At 40.0% G+C, this 23,852-nt stretch overlaps 1 protein-coding gene across 1 annotated transcript in view; it reads right to left on the bottom strand.

The window, feature by feature from the left end:
* Positions 1–23,852, bottom strand: part of SPAG17 (sperm associated antigen 17) — a 221,863-nt gene that overhangs the window by 128,759 nt on the left and 69,252 nt on the right. The window contains exons 4-8 of the mRNA XM_082688009.1: positions 22,494–22,625; positions 9,898–10,084; positions 8,129–8,323; positions 4,764–4,945; positions 982–1,143 (exon numbers count right to left, since the gene is read on the bottom strand). Coding sequence (XP_082544135.1) covers positions 982–1,143; positions 4,764–4,945; positions 8,129–8,323; positions 9,898–10,084; positions 22,494–22,625 — 858 coding nt within the window. The remainder of the gene's footprint in view (positions 1–981; positions 1,144–4,763; positions 4,946–8,128; positions 8,324–9,897; positions 10,085–22,493; positions 22,626–23,852) is intronic.

Raw genomic sequence — 23,852 nt, 5'->3', positions numbered from 1 at the left:
ATAGACAGTTTTTAGTTTCCCCTAACAGAGTCCATTGAGCAATTGCCAGGAAAGGGATGGGGAAATGGGGCACTGGTCCCTGGGTGACTCAGAATCCCACCATTCCCCCTCTTCGAGTCCTTCAGTGGTTCCCCATCACTTTCCAGGTACAACCCAAACTCTTTAACGCAGCACCAAAGCACATCTGCTTCCGTTCTCCAGTGTTGTTTTTCTTCATTTTGTACTACCGCCTGGAGCACAGACTGATCCTGTAGTCCTGGCTTGTGCCCTAGCACTTCTCTCCTTTGACCGCATGCCTGTGTATGTCATCTTTGCCCGTTTCTTGAGGCTGTCCTTCTGACCCTTTGCCCACTCGGCATTCCTGTAGGCAGTTCACACCCAGCCTTCACCACATCATTTACCCTGCTGGGGGAGGCTCTCCCGACTCCTCCCTCTCTCCCGCTGCTCCTCTCCAGGCCAGGTTAGATGCCATGTTTTAGTGTTTCTACTGCAGCCTGAGCGGACTCCTCTCACCATGCTATGCTGAAACCACTGTTGACATGACTGCCATCCTCTTTAAAAGTTAACCTCAATGAAGGGCACGGGGAGGGGGAGACTTGTTCATCATTGGCAGCACCTTGTGCAAGGCGAGCACATGGTAGGTGCTAAATAAACACCATGGTTAATTTATCAATAGCCCGCCCCTTGTTCCAGGTGTTATTTATTGTGTCATGGGCTGAAAGTGGCTTCCAGCATCAGCTCTCCATATGGCAAATAGTTAGGGGGCTTCATAGAGCCCCCTAAAGGACCACTTGGGTGTCTCTTAATGCTGTGACTGGTGGCCTCTCCCTGTTCCCACCCTCACCACTTAAATTCCAGCAGGGAGTATTTCCTTTCTACAAGTATTTATGTAGTTTTTTCCTTCGTGTGTTTTACAAATGTGAAAATCACTTTGTTCAGTTGGTCATGCAGCCCACTGAAGTCATTGCAGAGTGTGCCTACCTCAGTAATTGATGTGGCCTCCAAGATAGGTTTCTCATTAACCACTTGTGGGATATTGATAAGCTGCATGCTTTCCAAATAGTGTTGGTGCTGCCTTTTCCAGTCCAGGGTGTCATACATCAAACAGGCAATATTTTCAAAAATATCAGTACCCAATTCCAGCTATAGGGGAGAGAATCAATAACAGTTAGTTATTAGTGTTTTGTTGCTGGAATCAGATGTATGGTTCATTTCTCTCTTAACAGATGAACCAACCAAGCACTTCACCAAATCACGGAATCCCAGCCATGGGGAGTGAATCTTCATTTATCGAACCCTTCTTGACCATCTTGTTCACCACGATGCAGACTGCTCCCTTTGGAGGGTCCTAGGGCTGCATTATACTCTTAGAGTCTAATGAATGCTTCAACTAAGTGAAGAACACCCTGTCCACAAATTTCAGCAACATGGCCTATATTCTGATGTCTGTTTCTTTTTTTTTTTTTTTTTTTAAAGATTTTATTTATTTATTTGACAGACAGAGATCACAAGTAGGCAGAGAGGCAGGCAGAGAGAGAGAGAGGGGGGGGGGGAAGCAGACTTCCTGCGGAGCAGGGAGCCCGATGCGGGGCTCGATCCCAGGACCCTGAGATCATGACCCGAGCCGAAGGCAGCAGCCCAAACCACTGAGCCACCCAGGCGCCCCTGATGTCTCAGTTTCTAAAACAACATATTAGGTAACTTCAATACCTCTTCTGTGCCATCAGAGGAAAAAAAAAAACTAAGAAATAAGTCTACTGCTTTTGTATCTAATATCCACAAGTTTTACTGTCTAGCAAGCAAGTTGTAGATCAGATATCCTTATTACCTGGGCTTTCATTTCCAGAACTGGAAAAGTACTGCTATCACTAGGTTTCTCTGCCTGAAAGCAAGGAAGGGTTAAGTAGGCTTATCTTAGATCTGTGCTACCAAGGTAAGGTAGGATTAGATAGCTTCTTGGGGGGGCCAGTGAATCACAGTCTGGCAGGAGTCCAGGGAGGTGCTGAGCTCTGCTCACCTTCAAGGCACAGCTGCCAGTCTGGGCTTCACGTGCCTACCCTAGGACTGAGTATTCTTCAGTTAATCTTCAACCTGCTAGTCGTCTGCCTAATTTCTGGCACAGAAACAAGTTTTTGTTTGTATTTATAAGAAATATGGTAGGACTTCTGCTCCTTTTGATCCCTTAGCTTAACTAGTTTATTCATTTTTAAATCAAAGAGCAAATCACATGCTAAAAGTCAGAAAATTATTTCAGCAACCAAGATCTTAACTTGAGATGTTGCAGATGTCTTACATGAGCAGTTAGCACTTCTTGATGGGCATTTATTTGATGTAAAGCTTTCGTTACCTTGGTTCAGCAGAAATATAGCCTGCTTGTCTGCAGACAAAGGTACTAATGCTTTCCTTCTTCCAGAGAGTAAGAGGACTCCTTGGCTGGCTTCTGCTTTGGATATGAGGCCATTACCAACTTCGAAGTACAGCGGAGTATGTGACATCATGTATCCACACCACATATTTAGTCTATTTCTATGAAAAGTAGATTTATTACTTTTATGTTTCTCAGGTGATCTAAACTTCAAGGTGAACTTTGTTCCTCAATATGAAATCCAATGGCCTTTCTTTGCAAACCCAACTCCATGACTGAACTGTTTGCAAGGCTCTCTTTCCCTGTCGTTCTCAATTCTGGGTGGTTCATCCACAATGCATACCTTATAGAGGCATGCTTAGGCTCTAAAAAAAAATTACTGCAATTGGACCCAGACCACAGCTCTAGCATGAAGAAGATATTCGATAAACACTTGCAAATGGATTGATAGAAGATCAGTGTGTCCAGCTGGGCAGCACAGCTATAAATGGCTCCCCAGATGACTGAATGTTTTCATTCCTGCCTGTTACTTTTATGGCCCAACTAGATGCCCTTGATGGTAACTTTTTAGTTTGGAGGTCAGGAATATTCTATACCATACCTAGTATTTCAACTGAGATGACAAAATTTTTTCAACATAAAATTTTCTGAACTTTAATTGCCATTTAAATTCTTCTACTCTAGATTTTAAAAAAGTAAAATAGTCAATACACTTTCTTTTAAAAAGGAGTGATTAAAATCTTTCAAAGAACACAAAATTGTGGGTTCTGGAGGAGGAAGCAGGGTGCTGGGAATGGTGCTGGGTCTTTTGAAGCTGTGATCTGTGCCTTGGTGTTATGACATCTATGTACTGAAGGTGCAATGGAATGTACTGTACCTTGGGCCCACCACATTTCAGCTCTTGTCAGTCCATGCCTTGCAGGGAGGTAGTGGGGAGAGCAGTAAATAAAATACAAAGAAGAGAGCCCTAGCTAGTGCAAGAGAAAAAGATACATGGCCTGACAGTGCCTTCAAAGACTCTATTTCTTCCTCTAAATGATGGCTCAGGAATTATATGGCTGTGATCTCTTGTGCTCTATTGAACCAAAAAAGGACAAAAGGTAGTGCCTTCTTTACTGAACTCAGGCTTAGGAGGCAGAAGAGTGAAAGACAAAGCAGGGAAGATGAAGATATCCAGATGAAAGGGTGGAAAGAGGCCAAGCCAAGGGAATTTGGACTAACCAGTTTTGCTTAGAACAAGCTCTGCCTTAGACCACGGCTTCATGTTTGGTTTCTTTTCCACGTATAGGTCAAGGCCAGTATTTATTCTTACTATTGGCAAGGCATCAGGCTTCAGTGTTCTGTTTCTACATAGTGACATCTAATGCTTTATGTTGACAGTCTTAATAACTCGAAGTGATCTGTATATTGTTACTAATTTAAATCCGGCCCATCCTTCAAAGTTCAAATCTGGGTCTCCCTCTCCTCAGAGTTTTCCTTACTTCGCCATGTGCACATCCACCTCAAGGTCATCCAGTCAGGGGCTCTGGTCATGAGAAATGTTCATGCTCTCACTCCGGGGCCTCTGGTTGTTGGAACAGGGGGCGTCAAGCAGAAAGAGACCTGAGAAGTTCTGTGTAACAGGGAATGCCTGGATATCTACCATAACACCCATGAGGAACTGCCACTCAACCTTCTTTTTAAAAACACCCTCATGTATCCAACATTTGCTATTACTTTGTGATGCATCCCATTTCTTCTTTTTCTGAATTAGTAGGAAATTTAGAGTGTGTTTCACATAACTGAGCACATAGGTGTATGGCACCTTCCACATCGCTTCTCTGTTTCATGGTTTTAGTCATGTCTCTCTGTAAGATCCACAGTAGCAGAGATCAGTAAATGTTCTCAGAAAATGCCTGTTAATTGTTGGGGTGGGGCCAAGTCATCCTATTAGATAGACCTTGTTGACCAAATACATTAACAATGCAATTTTAGCAATAAAATTAAGGACCCAGATAAACAATATTTTGAACTGATATATTAAACAGAGAAAGACAATGTAATTGGAAAAACTGTAAAATTTATATTTTCATAATTAACAATGTTACATATTAAGACTACTGCCAAGAATATGAAGTATGAATCAAAGCCACATGCACCAAATAAAAGAATTACCATCCTTTGTTTCTATCTCCACCTCATTTTTTGCCGTTAGTTCTTACATTAAAAGCTAAAGAACCAGGCTATAGCCATCACTGGGCATTCAGTGTTATCACTGTCTTGAAGAAAAGGAGTCTAGCACAAAGCTATGCATATAGTCAGTGCTTAATGAATGTCTGTGGGAAGAATAAAGATGATAAATGATAAATGGACCACACTACCACAAGCCCCAACCACTCTCACAAGACCATGTACTAACCATCATCTCGTTGTCTGCCCAGTCAGAAGGAAAGTTATCTGCCTTGACCATGTATTCAAGACGAGCAACATCACAGAGATTTGTTTCAGGTTTCTCATTATTCAGGATTGGTTCCAGGTACTTCCAGAAAATTTCAAGTTCTTTTATGGCCTTCTCTTTCTTCAGTTTCTCAGCCTCTATGTCTAATTATAACATGTTAATAAAACATAATGAGAATGTTGAATTCTTCCCACTGTAAGTGGACATGGTGAGGTATAGGCATTTTAAGATACCTGTGCAGTACCAGAGCAAGTAAAGGATCATAATTTTGAGAAGGTTTGAACTTGGGTTATACAATTATGAGACTGGAGGATTTTTCTTCCAGAATTGATTATCAAACATGAGCTTATTTCACGCCTTCCTTTTACACTTGAAGACCAGAAACGTTATGATAAGGTCACACACTTGCAGAGCTTAATGTGTCTGATGTTTCCATCATCTTTCGATGGCATCTATGTGGGAGCAGTTCGTCTGCCAGACAGCTTTTTGGCCATCTCAGTGTGTTTGCTTCATAACTGGTTAGAAATGCTGTTGATCCACTTCTCCTTCCCCCATGGCGGGAAATAGACCGGATCAATGACTGATGCTTTAGTCAACCTTGGGTTACATTTGGATAGCTACAGACTTCTCTGGACATTTGTGCTCTGAATAAAATCATGACAGTTCCCCATAAATGTACACATGAAATTTTGCCCAAGATATTAGTGTTTATTATGTCTATAACAAAATGGGTTGGTTCTACTACTAACACCTCAGGATTCTATTACAAAGTCTATTTTTCTGTGCTTTTATTTCTATATATTAAATATTTCTTTTGATGTTCTTTTCCAGTTTTATTGAGAATTAACCAACAAACATTACTGTATAAGTTTAAGGCATATAGCATGATGGTTTGATTCACATATATTGTGAAACGATTATCATAATAGGTTCCGCAAAAACCCACATTTCCTATAGATAGAATGAAAAGAAAGAAAAAAAAAGAAATTTCTCTGTGTGATAAAAACTCTTAGGAATTACCTTCTTAACAACTTTCTTATATATCATACAGCAGTGTTAACCACAGTCATCATGTTGTACATTACATCCCCAGTAATTATTTATATTATAACTAGAAATTCGTACTTTTTCACTACCTCCCTCCAATTTTCTCCTCCCCCACCCTCTACCTCTGATAACCACATGTCTGAGCTTTTTTCCTCTGAGTTTGGCGTTTTTTTGTTTTTTAAATTTTTAAATTAACATATAATGTATTATTAGCCCCAGCGGTACAGGTCTGTGAATGGCCAGGTTTACATACTTCACAGCACTCACCGAGGTACATACCTTCCCCAATGTCCATAACCCCACCACCGTCTCCCTCCCCCTCTCCCCCCAGCAACCCTCAGTTTGTTTTGTGAGATTAAGAGTCTCTTAAGGTTTGTTTCCCTCCCAATCCCATCTTTTCATTTATCCTTTGCTACCCCCCAAAACCCCCATGGTGCCTCTCAACTTCCTCATATCAGGGAGATCGTATGACAATTATCTTTCTCTGATTGACTTATTTCGCTTAGCATAATACCCTCTAGTTCCATCCAGTGGTTGTCGCAAATGGCAAGGTTTCTACAGAGAGGGTATGCACTTTTTTACAGAGAGGCTATGCACTTACGGAACATTTTCTCACTGGCTTCAACAGTAAGATATTTAATGTTACAGCTATCCTTTGAGATAGTCGGGAGCAGCTGGGTCTGGATCTCTACTGTTTTACTTACTAACTGCCTCTAGGCTGAGAGTCCTTTTGGTAAAATGGAAGAAACAGATCTTCCTTGACTTAAGAGTGGGGATAGAGTTATCCCAATAAATGCATTGTGAATGGAACTTTTGAAAGTGACATAATACACCTAACCTAGCCTACCTTAAACATGCTCAGAAGACTTACCTTAGCCTGCAGTTGGGCAGAATCATCTAACACAAAGCCCGTTTTATAATAAAGGGTTGCCTATCTCCTGTAGTTTTCAAACACTGTACTAAAAGTGAACAACACAGTGGCTGTAGGGGTACAGAATGTGCTGGTGTATTGGTAGTTTTCTCTCGGGATCACGTGGATGGCTGGGAGCTGCCACCAGCCAGAACTGCAGGTGAGCAGGTTATTAGTCTGAGGAAAAAAGCAAAATTCAAACTTCGAAGTATTGTTTTTACTGAACGCGTATTTGTTTCACACCAAAGTCGGAAAGCTAAGTCCAACCATCATGAGTTGGGGACCGTCTGTAATAAAACACACTTCCGGGGGTAGTAGTGGAGACTACATAAACTGATGCACTTAGAGCCCTTAGCACTAAGCCTAGTCCAAGGCATCTGCCCAGTAAATGGTAGTTTTTACTGTCATGAGTGGGAGTAATTTCTAACTTGGAAGAGCAAATTTTTTAAAAAAGATTTTATTTGAGAGAGAGGGGGCAAGAGATAGAGCATGAGTAGGGGAAGGAGCAGAAGGAGAAGCAGACTCCTGGCTGAGCCGAGAACCCGAGTGGGCTCGATCCCAGGACCCTGGGATCATGACCTGAGCCAAAGGCTGGTGCTTAACCGACTGAGCTACCCAGGTACCCCCAGGAACAGCAAGTTCTTAAAAGGCAGTGTTTTAGACATTGGCATGTGGTTGTGTAGATTACAAAACACTGTGCAAATGACATTAATAAGTAACAATGAAAGGAACAGCATTACAGCAGAAAATCTTGGACTTGCATGTCACACAGGCTTACACCGAATCCTTGTTGTGTCACCTAAAGTATACAGTAACTTTTAGTTCCCCTCCCACAGTGGCATTCTAGCATAACTCCCTTAGATGAAGCCCTGAATGGTTGAATTGTAGCGTGGATGGGGCTTCACCCCACAACGTCCTAGTGTAAAGCTCAGAAGATAGAATGCCCTCTCTGATTTATCACAAGAAGCCAGAAGCCGAGCAGAGCAAGAATCCAAGGCTATGACCTCCCTTGGTCCATGTGGTGACTTCTGGAAGAACACATTATCTATAGTTGATCTGTCCAGCCTACACATTAGGTAAAAGCTATTGGTTAAATGTTCCTGAGAAAGGTAGTCAGATAACCAAGTCTTGTGACTCACAGTCCGTGTTCTCTGGGGCTACACAGGGATATAAACAGAGTATGATTTTAATTTGCAGAATTTACAGCACCTGGCTAGCACAAGCAGAATAAAGAGCAAATCAAAGTCTTAAAAGGATTTAATAACGAAGGTATTGTAGGACTCTTTTTTTGGACAGAAAATTCTATTTGTACTTTACAGACAGTGGAGAATACTGAAGGATTCAGTGAGTTGTGTAGCAGACTGCATACCTTCTGGCTGAAGAAGAACTTCCTGCTGCTGGCTAAGTGCTGCCAGGTGTGTCTGCAGAGGTTCATAATTCTCTGAAGATATTTTAATCACGCTGCTTATGGGAACGCCAAGCTCAGTCATAATCGCGAATAGCTGAGGATTGTTGAAGCCCACAACTATAATGTAATGCTGGGCACCATCATCTGGCTCATCGTCTGTTCAAAATGCCATAAAGGAGAGCGGTCGTCATTTTAAAAGAGAACAGGTTGCACTCAACCAGTTCGATGGCTACATACATTATGCATGCATTTATAATGCCTCTGGCTCACCAGACACAGTCCAGTTGGCTGCAGTGCAGGTCTGTGGGCTGTTTTCCATTACTAGCCTTCCAGTAAGAAGGCTGTGCCCATTTTACAAAATATTAAATCACTTTTGTAAATGAGATAGTCATGATAGAAGGACAAACATACATGGGGCCCGCACTCATGGAAAATGTGTACTTGGGTTTTTGTAAAAAGAAAAAGGCTTTGGAGATATATATATATATATATATATATATACATATATATTTTTTTTTTTGGTTCAGTCTCTTTTGAGTCACATATGGCTTTACTCCCGAATTACGAGTAGCTGCAGCTTTTTGCGGTATTTTATAAGTAGAGGTGTTTACAGGAGAGGGAAGTATCAAGTATGGACGTGCCCCCTACCAGAGTATTCTGTGTATTTACGTCAAGAGGTGTGAATGCTGAGTGTGGGTTACAGAGCAGTGATACAGTTCTTGCATTAAAATTTTTAAGATATATATTGTGTACTTTCCTAACATTTTTTCCCCCTCTGCTTGGCCTTGGCTACAGTTTTTACTAATGTTAAAACAGGACTTTCTCCTAGACTCTGAGATTCCGAGAGGTAAAAATAATTGTACATTCATAGTCATGCTGGGTAATACGTGAAAACATTAAATTCCATAATAGCCCATTAAGATGAATTTACAAATAAGGCAATATGCACAAACTTTTCATTTTTAAGTGATACTTTTTCTTCTATCCCTAAACAAATCTGTGTTGATATTGGGAATGTTGATATTGGAAACCATAATATCATGGCTTCTAAGTCTTGTGGCTTTAGAGTGGAGCTACGGCAGGGGAGTTCAAGCGATGAGGGGTGTGAAGGCCTGCCATCTCATTTAAGTGGGATCCAAATAATAATAGGAAGCTCCATTTGGGTTCAAGGGTAGGTGGCAATGAATTACTCACAGGTGGTACAGGTCAAACCAGTTTTATATCAATAATCAAAAATGAAAAGAAACTCCAGTTGCTCTAAGAGAAGCTAATAGTGGGAGAAGTTGAGGTCAGGTCAGGAAGCGGTGTGCCCTGTGTGAGTCCCACATTAACTGGTCTCATTTTATCACCACTGTATTTCACTCATTACAATAATCGTTTTCTAATTGGCCTCATAATTATGCCTGACTTTTTAAAATGTCCTGAACAAGGTGGTAAGATGCCTGGTGGCACAGTCAGCTCTTGATTTTTTACTTCATTTGCATTATTTAAACATCCCCACAGCAAGACACAAGCTAAATGTGTATTTACTGAAAACATAAAGGAACTGCAAAAAGTAATATTTTCCTATTAGGATATCATGAGTGATACGTGATTTCTGGTTTTAGAAAGAGCGAAAGTGAAAAGCCTGGGAAAGAGTAAGCATCATTATTGGAATGTTTTCTCAAGTTACTTCGTAGATTGGAAAGCAGGAAGTGAAAGGTGACCGACCGGAGGAGCATATCACTGACCGATGTAGTGTTTAGTGTCATCGTCTTCTCCCCTCCGTTTTAACTGCGTGGTCTTTTTCACTGTTGTGTTTGCCTCAGGCTGATCTTTTCCCTTTCCTTTGGCAACCTTCACACCTGAGGTCTTCTTCTCCTTGGGAGGTTTTGCTTTCCCTTTATCCTTTTCTATCTTGAATCTATCTTCTATTACCTGGAAAGAAAGAATACTTTTTCTCCAAATCATATGGTGAGCAAACAATAGCTTTTCTACTGTCGGCAAATTAATTCTTTATTTCATTCAATTGCTTGTTTACTCATTTATTTTGAGGGTAGTCATTCTTCAAGCCAGGATAGTGGAGATCCCAGGTTGGGCCTGACTTGTCATACGGCACATCTACACATGAGGACTGTGGGGTACATGATAGGAGACTTTTTACACAAGCGGCTTTCTAGAAGAAAATTCATCCAAAGGGAGAGTCAAGCCTAGGCCTATAAATTACCTCAACTGGGGGGAGCAGGGTGAGTGGGAGATTCTGAGTACCTCGTGATGGCAGGAACTTGGGTTTAGCTTGCAGCCTAACCCCGAGGAGTCTTGTATGAGTCTAAGAGAGAGGTTGGCTTTTCCATTAAAAACAAAACAAAGGTTAAAAAAAAAAAAATGGTGCAGACACTCTTGAAAACAGTATGGAGGTTCTTCAAAAAGTTAAAAATAGAGCTACCCCACAACCCAGCAATTACACTAGGAAGTATTTACCCAAAGGATACAAACATAGTGATTCAAAGGGGCACATGCACCCCAGCATTTATAGCAGCAGTGTCCACAATAGCCAAACTATGCAAAGATAGAAAAACCCCAGATGTTCATCAACAGATGAATGGATAAAGAAGAGGACACACACACACACACTTAATTAATAATATGTGTGTGTGTGTGTGTGTGTGTGTGTGTGTGTAGCCCTCTCTCTATAGATATACCTCTCTTTATATATACATATATATATATGAATATTACTCATCCATCAAAGGAATGAAATCTTGCCATTTGCAATGACATGGATGGAACTAGACTGTATTATGCTAAACAAAATAAGTCATTCAAAGAAATACAAATACCATATGATTTTACTCATATATGGAATTAAAAAAACAAATCAGATAAACATGGGGAAGGGAAGGAAAAATAAAATAAGATGAAAATTGAGAGACAGGCAATCATTAGAGATGTTGAACTCTAGGAAACGAATTGAGGGTTGCTAGAAGGGAGGTGGATGGGAGGAAGGGGTAATTGGGTGATGGGCATTAAGGAGGGCACTTGATGTAATGAGCACTGGGTTAACACCCAGCATGCAACTGAAGAATCACTAAATTCTACTTCCGAAACCAATGTAAAAGTTAAAAAACCCAGAAAGAATAGTTTTCTCTAAAATCTTCTTGATAAAATTTTTCAAAGTTTAAGTATTATATTAACAAGTTTTAAAGGTTAATAGATTTTTGGGGGGAACCTAGCACCAACAAATCATTTTTATTACAATGCTAGTTAAAAATGTATAGACAAAATCAATGATGGTTCTTTGATACATTCAAAGATGGGATCAACATAAAACATCAGTGGCCAGAGCAAACTCTTTACACATTGTTCTGGAGCATATTTGGACTGCCACATAACATGTAAAGACCCAATTTTCCCATCATTTTTTTTTTCACACTATTGCTGAAAGCTTTGTGCATTATTTCATAGTGTAATTACACTTTCAATTCATTTGTTTAGAAATACAAATGGGTTGTGTTCATTAAAATTCTCTGTCACTACTGGATCATAAGGTGGCCATACAGAAGATTTGGAATATGCTGATATTATTTGCTTTTTCCATACTCTACACAATTGGAACAGCAAAATTTAAAAAAAAAATATTGTAGTAACATCTGGGCTCTGTGTTTTCCAGAGATCAAGAAATCAAATTTGAAAAATTACATTATAATACATTAAAGACAAGAGTAGAAGATATGTTGCTTTGACACCAAGCTAACAGAATGAAGCACAGAAGAGGAGAGAGACAATCCTCTACTGCATGTATCTTCTGGATGTTGAGAGCTCCAGAAAGAGTTTGGCTTTGGCTTTGCCACCTACAAGTGTCAGAGGTAACTATGGATTATCCACGAGGGCCTAGCGCCTGGGGTGGGGAAACTCTGTCTCCACTGCCCCAGCGGAAAGCATCAGGGGAAGGCTGCCGATGTCATTACTAGCCTTGGGTGGAGGCAGCAAGGAGTGCACAAAGTAAGGTGCAAAGGTTGGATAAGCCCCAGCATTTCTTTCTGCACCAGACATGAACTCATGCATAAACTACAGCTGGGCTTATCCCCTTGAGCTCCTAGCCTACTGGGGAAGAAAGAGGCAAAAAGCACATCCCAAACAAGCAAAAATACATGACTTTTATGAAGGCTAAAACCCAATGAGAGGCACACAACTGAGGAAACCTCTCTAATAATTTAGTGATAGAGGGCTTCTCTGAGGAGGTGACATTTGAGTGAAGACCTGGAAGATGAAGAATCATCCATGGGAGAAGCAAGGAAAAGACAAAGTGTGGCACAAAGGCCCTGAGTCATAAAGGAGAGAGAGGTATGTTCAAGAGTGAGGATAGCAGAAGAGTGGGCAAAGAAAGAGTAGACCAAGCTTAGGTGGGGGAGACAAAACATGACCCACATCTTGGGAGATGGCTTCAAGGGGACTAAAGCCCTTAAGAAGGTAAGATGGGCACAGATCTAGAGAATGTGTCCATTTCCTTTGCTAGGAGGAAAGGCCATTTCTCAGTTTAGTAAGAGGAGCAAGAGGAGGGGGGTGTCTGGGTGTGGGTTTAAAAAAGAGAGAGGTCTTCCTGGTGGTAAGGGAATGTTTCAATTTTTTTCAAGTGAAGGAATGAGGCACAGTTATTGGCCAAGGACAGGCAGGTACGAGGTAAGAGGTTTTGAACAGGGATGGTAATGGGAGTCATGTCAGAAAGTGGGAGTGCAAGCTTAGCGAAAAAATATGGTAGAACTCTCTGCCAGTGTCGAGAGCTTACTGGAAATTTTGAGATTGTTAATTTAAAATGAAACCGGAGTACAAATCAATGCCCCTGAGTCCAGTTAGCTCGGAGGCATTGGCAAGACTCACACAGGCCCTCAGGCAGCCGCACTGGGATCATGGTAAATCCACTGAAGTGGAACACTCCCATGTAGCTCCTTGGTGGACAGCTAGCCTTGCCACAGAGAAGTCCTAACTCTGCCATCAAAAGCTTCAAGAAATTTCCACAACTGTGATTTTAAATAAAATCTCAAAGTGACCTTTAGAACTGAAAGGGAGAAACCATTACAGATTAAATTATTCTCAAGTACACCCAGAAGAATAAACATGGGTATTTCATACACCCATTTACTTAGTCTATCTTTCCAAAAAATACTGCTGAGTACAGAGGAAGTTTAAAACTAGTTTCTTTATCCTTTTCCTGATATGATGGTATAAGGTCCCTTTCACCCCGCTGGCTCTCCTAGGTGGGGTTATGAGCACATGGGCGGCCACACAGCTCCCATCGCTTTGGAGCTTCTTTGGCAAGGTTGGGGTTCTCTAAGGTAAGGAACTCCCTGAGTCCTTTATTCTGTAAGGTTTCTTGGGAGCCCAGAGAGAGCAGGGTAGATCACAACCAAAATGTAAAATTAGCAATAAATTACAGAGACTCAGCTCTGGAGTGTGACAGGTGCTTTCTAGACACCATCATCTTCCATTTGTTCTCCAAATGCAACCTGTGAGATGGGTAGTTTTGTTCACGCTGTATAAATGGCGACACACAGTTTGCCCCCAGACATACCACTACGGTAGAGACTCAAAGCCTAAAGTCATTTTATTTCTCTCGTCCTGTAAGTCTCAGTCTTTGATATCTTCCCACCTTCTTTGCCAGGCCTCCGCCCTCCTTCTACTCTGTCTTTCCAGGGGCTAAATAACACTATTTGTTGGATGCGCTTTTGTTTCTCCATAGCTTCACCTTCCTCACCTACTCCTTTTGTTGCGTGGTCTGTTCTTTTTCTTTCTTTTTGCTTTTGCATTCCCTTAACAAGGCAAAGCTTGGTTGCCTGGAGAAACACATTTCCATTGGCACTGAAATGATCAATATCTACCTCCCTCCTTTCATGAAAGTATCTTAAAGATGTCCATAAATCCTGATTCATTTAAGTAACTTTTTTTTTAAATTATAAAAATAATAGTCATTATTGGGAAATCTGAAATACAGAGAGCTGACAAAAACCACCAGAGAAGATGAATGAAGAAGATATTTAGTGAGTTCTTTCAAATTATGTTTACCCACCATTTTAACATCGTTACTGTTCTCACTACATAATTTAGTGTTTTGCATCTTCTGTTTAACAATAATGTTTTCTTCAATGGATGGAATTTCAAGAAGATTACACAGTAATCTATGTAAAGAATTTCCTAGGTAGAGTGACTATGGATGTATTTTCCTGGTACAGACATATCATACAGTAGAGAATAGAAGCCAATGGAAGTACCTAGGTTATTTGGGGCGCCGGATCCAGGCAGAGAAGTTCTTGGTGGATTTCTGAACACTCTGTCCTACCCAGTCCCTTTTGGTCTCCCATGTCTGACTCTAGTTGTGGTTCCTCACTTCTCCCTCACATATTCACCTGTTCCCCATGCCTCCAAGCCTCCACACTTGAACTGAACCAGGACAGTCCCTTTGTCCCTGAGGTTCTTGATGATGACTGGACCCTAGAATTCTATTTTGGTCAAAAAGTGACACCTCCTTTTTTACCAAACCCCAATCATAGCAAAATGACCTCCGGTCTTCCCTCCTGTCTGTTCTCTCATATCCAGAATCAGCCCTTCCCCCTATGAGTTTATGTCTTGAGATTTGGAGATGGGGGATTCTAGGGAGTGAACCAGATTAGCTGAGCATTCACCAAATTTGACCCCTTCCTAAGTCATAAACTAAAATTTGTTCACACTAACTTTTCTTCTGGGGAGCATAGCACGAATGTTCCCATTCTATGGTCATCTGCACAAAACTTAACTCAGGGGGACCTTGCCAATTCAAGACAAAAATTTAGGAAGGGTATATCCAAAAGGCCCCTCTTTCCACCATGTTTAGGGAACACATGTTCCCCAGCATATGAAGGTGGAGGCAAGTTCCTTATAGAGTATATTTTCTTTAAAATGCACTGCATACAAAAAACATCTGGATGCCCCCTACTGTGAGAAGGCTGTGGCTAGGAACAGAGATTTCTTACCCAGTTAAGCTACATAGCAGATGTGGGGCTCTTGTTTTAGCTACAAACTAAAGAAGTATTAGCATGTCACATACTTAGCTGAGAATCAAGCAACACTTACCTAGAATCCTCAGTCTTGTTATTCTCACTTTTTTAAAAAAGGGAAATATAAAAAATTCTCCCTCTAACAGGCAACCTAGTTATTTGACACTCTCAAAGATTCTAGATTGTATTTTATTTTGTAAATGGCTCTCGATGCCAACATTCAAATGCCTTTAAATACCTTCAAAAACCTTGACAGGTGTTTGTTACGTTATCCAATAAAAGGGAGACGAACAGTAAAAGTCAGTGGAACTGTTGGTAAATAACTCTCCTACATCTTTTTCTTATAGATAACAGCGCATCTACATATTTGTGTAGTACTCTGTGATTTCACATGTGTTCTATCATAAGATTCCCACAACAATATTATTAAGGATATAGATAAGAAAACATGTTCATGGTGGTTAAGTAACTAAGTCACTCCTTTATTATGTGGCTTATGAAAAACTAGGTCTGTTTTCTGAATGTTACTTTAGTTGTCTTTCAAGAGATTACTGTGATTCACAAACAAGCCATTCTTATGGTCACAGAAGATAAGAAGGCTGAAAGACGTGTATGTGTCAAATATGGTTGAGAGACAGTAGCTTAAACAGGATTAAACGCATGTATTTTCATGAAATCCCTCCATCTTTTTTTTTTAATTTTTAATTTTTTATAAACATATATTTTTATCCCCAGGGGTACAGGTCTGTGAATCACCAGGTTTACACACTTCACAGCACTCACCAAAGCACATACCCTCCCCAATGTCTATAAAAATCCCTCCATCTTTAATAAACTAATGTGTTGTTAAATCTCCCAGGAGTTGTGCATAATACAGAGTGGTTTCCAAGTTCATCTGACTGGGGGAGGGGAATTTTTTTCTTTCTTTCTTTCTTTCTTTTTTAAATTAAGAACTGGGTCTATTATGGAGGGCACGTATTACATGGAGAACTGGGTGTGGTGCATAAACAAGGAATTCTGTTATGCTGAAAAGAAAAAAAAAGAAAAAAAGAAAAAAAAAAGAACTGGGTCTAAAGACTTCCAGAACCTACTCTGGAAACACAAGTTATGGGAACATTCTGAGGCCCAATGAATCCATTTCTATAACCAATGCTAGGGAAATTATCCAAAGTATGAAGAATTCTATACTATAGAGGTGTTGATAACAACATTGTTTATTATAAAAAATTATGGAAATAACTGAAACATTTAACAATAGAGAAGTGGTTCAGATAATTATGGTAGTCATAGAATATCCTACAGCCAACAATAATGATAGATGTGGATGCTGAGGTAATGAGTAAAATTATGTATTTTAATTACAGTAATTATATAAAGAAAAAAATTCACAGAACAAAATAAAGGAAACACATCAGAGTGTTAACATTAATTGTAATGGCATTATGGCATTATGAACATGTTGCTTCTCCTTTTCTGTATTTTCTATTTATTCTTTTTTTAAAACAACTTTTTTTTTTTTTTTAAAGATTTTATTTCTTTATTTGAGAGAGAGACAGTGAGAGAGAACATGAGAGGTAAGAAGGTCAGAGGGAGAAGCAGACTCCCCATGGAGCTGGGAGCCTGATGTGGGACTCGACCCCGGGACATCCGGGACTGTGACCTGAGCCAAAGGCAGTTGCTTAACCAACTGAGCCACCCAGGCACCCGTTTCCTATTTATTCTTTCCCCTCTGCTCTCCTCTCTGTTGCCCTGCCAAACAGAAAATATAATGCATGTGGTTGAGTTAGGAGCCTGCTCTTCTAGATAGATGCTATGGTGTAGAAAATGTAAGTCTAGGCATGTTGTGGGCTCTCTTGACCCAGTGATGGAATCTTTGGGTCATCTCTTTGGGTACCTCCTGCAGAACATCCTAGGGTGCCATATTGCCATCTTCAGGTGCTGTTCCTAATCCACTGAATCAAAACATGGCCATGACTGTGGTTGGTGATAGTGAGGGTCTGATGTCTACCTGCTGTCTCTCTCTTGCAGGATTCTATGTGACTCAGAGGCTTTGGCAGTGAATCAGCCAGTTGTAGCCCTACCTCCACATTCAGAAGGGCAGAGAGGGGGTAAGGCTGTGCGGAGTAATCTCAGAGAGTCTAGTTCTAGGAGATGTCCCCAAAGACCATGTGATTTCTGGGCAGGGGGACAGAACCAGAAATAAAGTCAGAACTCCCCTGGGAACCAGTGGTTGCTTAGTTCTGTAGACTTTGTCTTTGGAGAGCTCTGTTCCTTTCCTTGACTTGTCCCCACACTTTCCATCAGGATATTATAGGCAGTGTAATTAGTGGGACCAGATGGCTGATGGCAGATCACTGAGCAAAGCCATACCTCCTGCTGGGAAACATCTCTGGGCAGGCACTCTATAGACGGTGAGCCGAGAGTGCCATTGTACATGATTGGGACACATTCGGAAGGTGTCTGTGTAGGGGCTGAGGACATGATCTTAAGTGTCTGGCGGTTTTGGATGTGATTCCCAGCTACACCTCTGAGTAGCTATTCACACCTTTAGTTTCCCCATTGGCAAATCAAAAATAATACTCTGTACCTCATAAAGTAATTTGAAAGATTAAATGATATAATATGTGTAAAGAGCTTAGCCTAATGCCAAAGAGCCAATAACGGGTAGCTGAATATGATCCTTCGCTGTTGGAATTATAGCTGTTTGTTTTTTAAAATACGACTCTATTTTAAGAGTATTTTGGGGGTGTTTATTTTTTCCCCTGAAGTCCGTGAAGAAATTTTCATTAATGAAAAGCATCCCAATTAGGAAAACACTTCTTCTCTTCTACAGATCAATTTGGGAGGGAGTCACCGATTATTTACCCTGAATTGCTGAATTTTATAGCTCTTTAGCTCCAACGGTTTTGTTGGTAGTATCCTCATTTTGATAATCCAGCTTCAAAGAATTCCATCCAGTTAGTGAGGCAAGTTATTCCTTTCCTGAAACCACACGGGTCCCTCTAAACTGAGTTCCTGCTCTTCCTCTGTTTGATTTCTTAAAACAGTTTTTGAAGATTTTAACCACAACTGAATCAAAACTAACCAGCCTGTAATTTCCTGGTATGTCCCTATGGCCTTTCTTTAAAACAAAACACACACAAAAAATGGCATTACGTTGGCAGGTTTCCAATATTTTGGGGTTTCGACTGGAGTAAGGTCTAAAAACGTCTGTGAAAGTGACCCTAATTTTTCTTTGTCCTTCCTTCGGAGCAAGCTCTGGGTTGTTTGTGGCTTCATCATGACGTCTTACCACATTCACGTACTTTTAATTTGGGGCTGTTTTAAGAAAATTTGCCCAAACCATCTCTGCATAGTTCTTGACTGCGGACCTCCCTCTTTTCCATTTCTAGTACTTTGGAAAATAAGGCAACGTGTAATAAGTATACGAGCCAGAAAGAGACAGCACTGTTCTGCTTTTACATGAAAGATATAAAAATATCCAAGAAGCTATGGACTAGTTATTTGAATTCACAAATTAAAAGCATGGTTTGGGGCACCAGGGTGGCTCAGTGGGTTAAAGCCTCTGCCTTCAGCTCAGGTCATGATCTTGGGGTCCTGGGATGGAGCCCTGCATCGGGCACTGCTCTTAGTGGGGAGCCTGCTTCCCCCTCTCTCTCTGCCTGCCTCTCTGCCTACTTGTGATCTCTCTCTCTGTCAAATAAATAAATAAAATCTTTTAAAAAAAATATAAGCACATTTGGATGTTTTCCTAAAACCTAAAATATGCAAATTTTCTGAACTGGACACAGAGGCACAGGAAGACTAGATTTAGTTTAGCCGATTATTTAAACGTTTTTTTTTTTTTTTTTGTATTATAGCCATTTTGCATCTCTTTTTTCAATGATTAAGTGTCTCCTTTTCGTTGAATACTCAATATATTTTAAATATATTCCCAATAAAGTGCTTTAGCTTTAAATAAATGTTTAGATTAATATCTAATGTGGAAGTTGGAGAGAAACAGAAGTAAAAATGTGAACAATGTTGTAATATTCAGATAATGACTACATTAAAACATGGATCAGAATAGAAACCATGTAATTTATTTTAAAATTATAATGGACATTATGAACATAGGATGTGCTTAGTATGTTGTTCCTCTAAATACTTATTTCAATAAATGTTTGTTAAGATAATAATTAACAACAGACTAATACTGCTAGACCTAAACATAAATAAGTGTTGAGATAATGATGTGTGCAAGGAAAAGTCATTTCTAAGCAAAGCACTCTCATTCAGGTTTTAAGATATAACAAAATCCATTTTGAGAGTAATGGTATGAAAGAATCAGATTTTCTGAAATTCTAAAACATATTTATAGCAATAGAATGTTTTCTTCATGTATATTTGGAAAGAACCAATAAGGTGTTTCCAAATAGATCAGAGTTTTCAAATATTTTCGACTTAATTGCAATTAGAGGCAGGCATTGGCCTTTCAGAAATTCATGTGCTAAAGTCTTCAAAACTGTTCTTTAAAAAAATCTTTGCTTGCATTATTTTTTATAATATTAATTAGCCAGCAAACTTTCTTCAAGGACAAAGCAAATGTAACGGTAAGCAGGGCCCACAGGGAAGTGCTACAGATTTTTAAAATCAGTGGAATCTAAAATAATGACATTTTTACTGTATTTGGCAACTGGAGCTATATTATTCACTACTTATCTTTCTTTTTCGCCACATTTTTAAGAAAAACTTTGGCCGATTAAAACAAGACCGAACATAGAATGGTCTATTTGTTTCACTAGGGACAAAGAACCTGGACCTAATTATATTAGTTATTTTTGTCCAAATCTTCTCCCTAAGTCTTTTCGGTAATTACCTGTTACGGATACTTTTTAAGCATTCATTAAAAAAAAAAAAAAAAAATACAATTCTGAAACTTCAGGAAAGGAGATGCAAAGCACGATTTGGGTCGCACAGTGGTCAGCAACAAAATTAGCATTGGAAAGAAAACATCTACATACATTTCGGCTTGCTGTAAAAAAGCTGAAGGGATAGTCACTCCCCTTGTAGGAATCTCAGAATTCCATCCTGGGGTTCAGGAAAGATGAAGAATCTGGGTCAAGTCCTCTTTTCTTTTTTGTGTTTTCTAATCCACAGCATGGGTCGGTTTTCCGTACTTCATACTTACTTTACTTTCTTCCAAACTCCCTGGCTGACGAGCATTAACCTCAATTGTTCTAACTGACTGGTGGGTGGTGGTGTTGAAATGAACAGAGATTAGATCATCCCTCAAACAACAATCTTCCTCTTGCCTTTACCAGGAGTATTTTCTGGACAGGACTCCATTCCAATCAGTTTTCATCCATTTACTTAGCACTTACTCTTGTGGTTGCAACTGAGAGATTTAGGGCTGGTGTTGGGGGAGCCCAATCTAAGGAAGACATCAAATTAAACTATGTAATTGTTGGCTCTTGATTGCTCAGAGTTCTTTTAGGCACCGATTACATATATACGCACATACATGTCAATCTAAAATTCAAGCCCCAATTCCTTTGGACTTGGAATTTTCAAAAAATAAAGTAAGATTGTTTCTGTATCTTCAGAATCCCAGAACTGTATTATTATAGTTCACTTTTCAAAGATATGTTGAGAAAAATCACTGCAGAACTATTTTTACATTGTCATGAGCTTTAAAAACTTTTTGGGAGCTGCCAGGATATTCCAAGTACTGTTACTTAAAATTCGTGCACTGAAATCTAAAACTTTTTTCTATTACAAACAATTGCTGATTTAAAGTAGTTGGTAAACAAGTAAACTGATACTCTGTAGCATGTTAGGTTTCATTGCACAGAGCAAACAGAAGGCACAGAGGTTTTCACAGGACTCACGGTCTATTTTTTATAATCCAGATTCCCATGTAACATTGGAATTTAAAAAGGCAAGGAAAGATGTTTCTATACTAGTTTCAAGTTTTCCCATTTTTCTTCTGCCAAGCCTTAATGTCCCCGAGTATTTCTTAAGGTACCAAGCTCCCACACATGATGTAAAAATGGATGGAAAACTGGTCCATCATTTGTGTTCGTATGAATATAATTTTCCCCAGGAAATAATATGCACCACCCTAATAAAATGCCATATGGGGAATCTCTTTGAAAAACATAAAGCCCTCTATCACAAATCTAAGGTGGCATTATTATTTTGTCCTACAATTATCCTGTCAAGAGTCCAATTCAAGTAGGAAACCTAGATTTGGGGGTCTTGCAAAGGTGAGCAAGGTATTATTGGAACATACTCCCTTTTCCCTTTTTTTCTTCCACGAACTGATTTTGCCTCTTCCACCAACGGGCACAAAGAAACAGCTTACATGGAAATCCATTTCATATACACATGTGCACATACATATCACACATGTACACACAGAAACATTTGGCTTTCCAAAAATATTTCAGCATGACTGGGAAAATAAGAAAAACCTCTCTTATTTTGAGTAATGATAATAACAAATGAGTTTGAACCTGACATCGTTTTGCTAAAGGTATTTTAGACTATTTTTGTTTTTTCAGATGAAAATATGAATCTTCGGAAAGCACACAGATTGATTTCCACGCGCAAATGAAAAATCTACATGTGAAGAAATAATCAGGTGTGTGATATGGGAGTAGAAGTGATGGATGGCTGCTGAAATACTCAGATTCTGAGGAAGGTACAGATGTAGCCCATTAGTTCAGTAGGAACTCCTACTGAATATCAGATAAAATATTTTAAATAGTTCGGGTTTGCGGGTTTTTTCACATGACATTTACTTCTCCTGACTCCGTCTCTTCTTGATTCTCTTCTTTGCTACCAGCATGGAAATAGACTACTAGGAAAACAACCTCAGGCGCTTGCTCTGACTGTTGTCCTATTTCTGCCCAGGGGAATTTTTTTATTTTTTTTTAAAGATTTTTTATTTATTTGACAGACAGAGATCACAAGTAGGCAGACAGGTAGGCAGAGAGAGAGGAGGAAGCAGGCTCCCCAGTGAGCAGAGAGCCTGATGAGGGGCTCGATCCCAGGACACTGGGATCATGACCTGAGCCGAAGGCAGAGGATTTAACCCACTGGGGGGAGCCACCCAGGCGCCCAGGGAATTTATTTTTAATGGGTCTGCCTTTGAGAAAACAAGAGTTCCTCCAATGGTTCTTTGGATGGCCTTTTCCCTGTTGTGGAGGCGGCGACAGCTGAATGTGCCAGGTAACACTTAATGGAAGGCTTACGAAGAGAGGAAGTGACCTGGAGAAACCTGGCTCCATTTTCCCCCCTTTGCCCTCTTTAGAAGACCCACCATCACACAGTACCTTCTTTTCATTTTCCCGTCGCTGCTGGTCCTTCATTTTAACTTGGAGAAGCTGAAATTTCAAGAGTTTCCCTATCAGTGGTAGAGTTAATTTCTCTCCGCTGTCCATAATTGCTTTTGCTGCTATTAACACCTATGAAGAAGCACACAATTAATAGGAAAATTGGCATTTTGTAACCTTTGGCTCAGTTTGGTGGTGAGGAAAAGATGAAATGGTATTTCAGTTTTATAATATTCATCCGATTGCAAAGGTGTCTCACTGCTGGCCCAAAGCATTAGAGAAAAATTCCCCATTGCCATAGAGAGGGGCATTTATCTTCTACTTTACAGAAATTGGGTCATCTGAAAATGAATTTATTTTTCCAAAGAGGCAGAAAGTGCTTCCCACAGAGGTGCTAGACTCAGACTCCCAAAAAAGGGGTAGAGGAAAGATACGTAGGGGCTCCCTTCAGGAGGACTGATAGGTCAGTTTCCTGCTACAGAAAGTCTATTGTTTGGCATAGCCAGTCATCTAAGCTGTCAAACTTTGACTTATTACAACAGTATAAATTAAATAGGGTTTTATAATAATGGAAATAGCTATGTTAGCAATCTTTTACTTCTTGGTGACCGAATTCAAATGAAAGATAAAAACTGCTTGACACAGAGGTGCCATAGGAATGTTTCTTCCCTACCCCCTTGCAATTTAATGTTGGTCCTGTTGGTATGCTGCCTAATTGGGGTGAAATGAGGTTATTGAGTTTTCTTTGGGTGATGACAGCCACTAGGAACATACAGCTGTATTGTCCAGATGTGTGGCACTGACAGCCTGTTTTATGACTGCACTTTTTACAGCTTGTTTCCCCTAAATTTCACACAACTCTCTAACATCTGGGCCCTTTTCCTTGGAGCCCTATAACCACTTTATTTACTGCAAAAAAATAAAATCATGTAAAATATACCATAAAATGTTGTTAGGCATTTCTCTTTATTCGTGTTGCCTCCCTAATAAAGTTCACCTCTGCCGGAAGCACTGTCACAAAAGCAATCTGGTCAAAGTATTTTTCGACTTTTGTTTTTAGGCAAGCATTAAGATTTATTTATAACCTCGAGATGAATTAGGTGTTACTAAAATGTTCTGACATGTTGCTTTTCTCCTGCCTTCAGAGCAATTACTCCTCCAGGCGCATATGGTGTCAATTTCAGACCCTCTGTCTCAGACAATGACTGTGCACACGGCATCTCATCAGGCTGCGTCTTGTCTGAAGTTCATACCAGCTCTTGGTCAGGGCTTTCCTGACCGATCTGGTTCCTGATGACTTTCCACTTTGCCAAAGGAAATAGCAGAAAGAAGGGGAGATGACTATTTTGCTTCTAACTG

The sequence above is a fragment of the Mustela nivalis genome (assembly GCF_964662115.1).
Source record: "Mustela nivalis genome assembly, chromosome: 10".
NCBI classification, from domain to species: domain Eukaryota; kingdom Metazoa; phylum Chordata; class Mammalia; order Carnivora; family Mustelidae; genus Mustela; species Mustela nivalis.
This window is presented reverse-complemented; position numbering and strand designations above follow the sequence as displayed.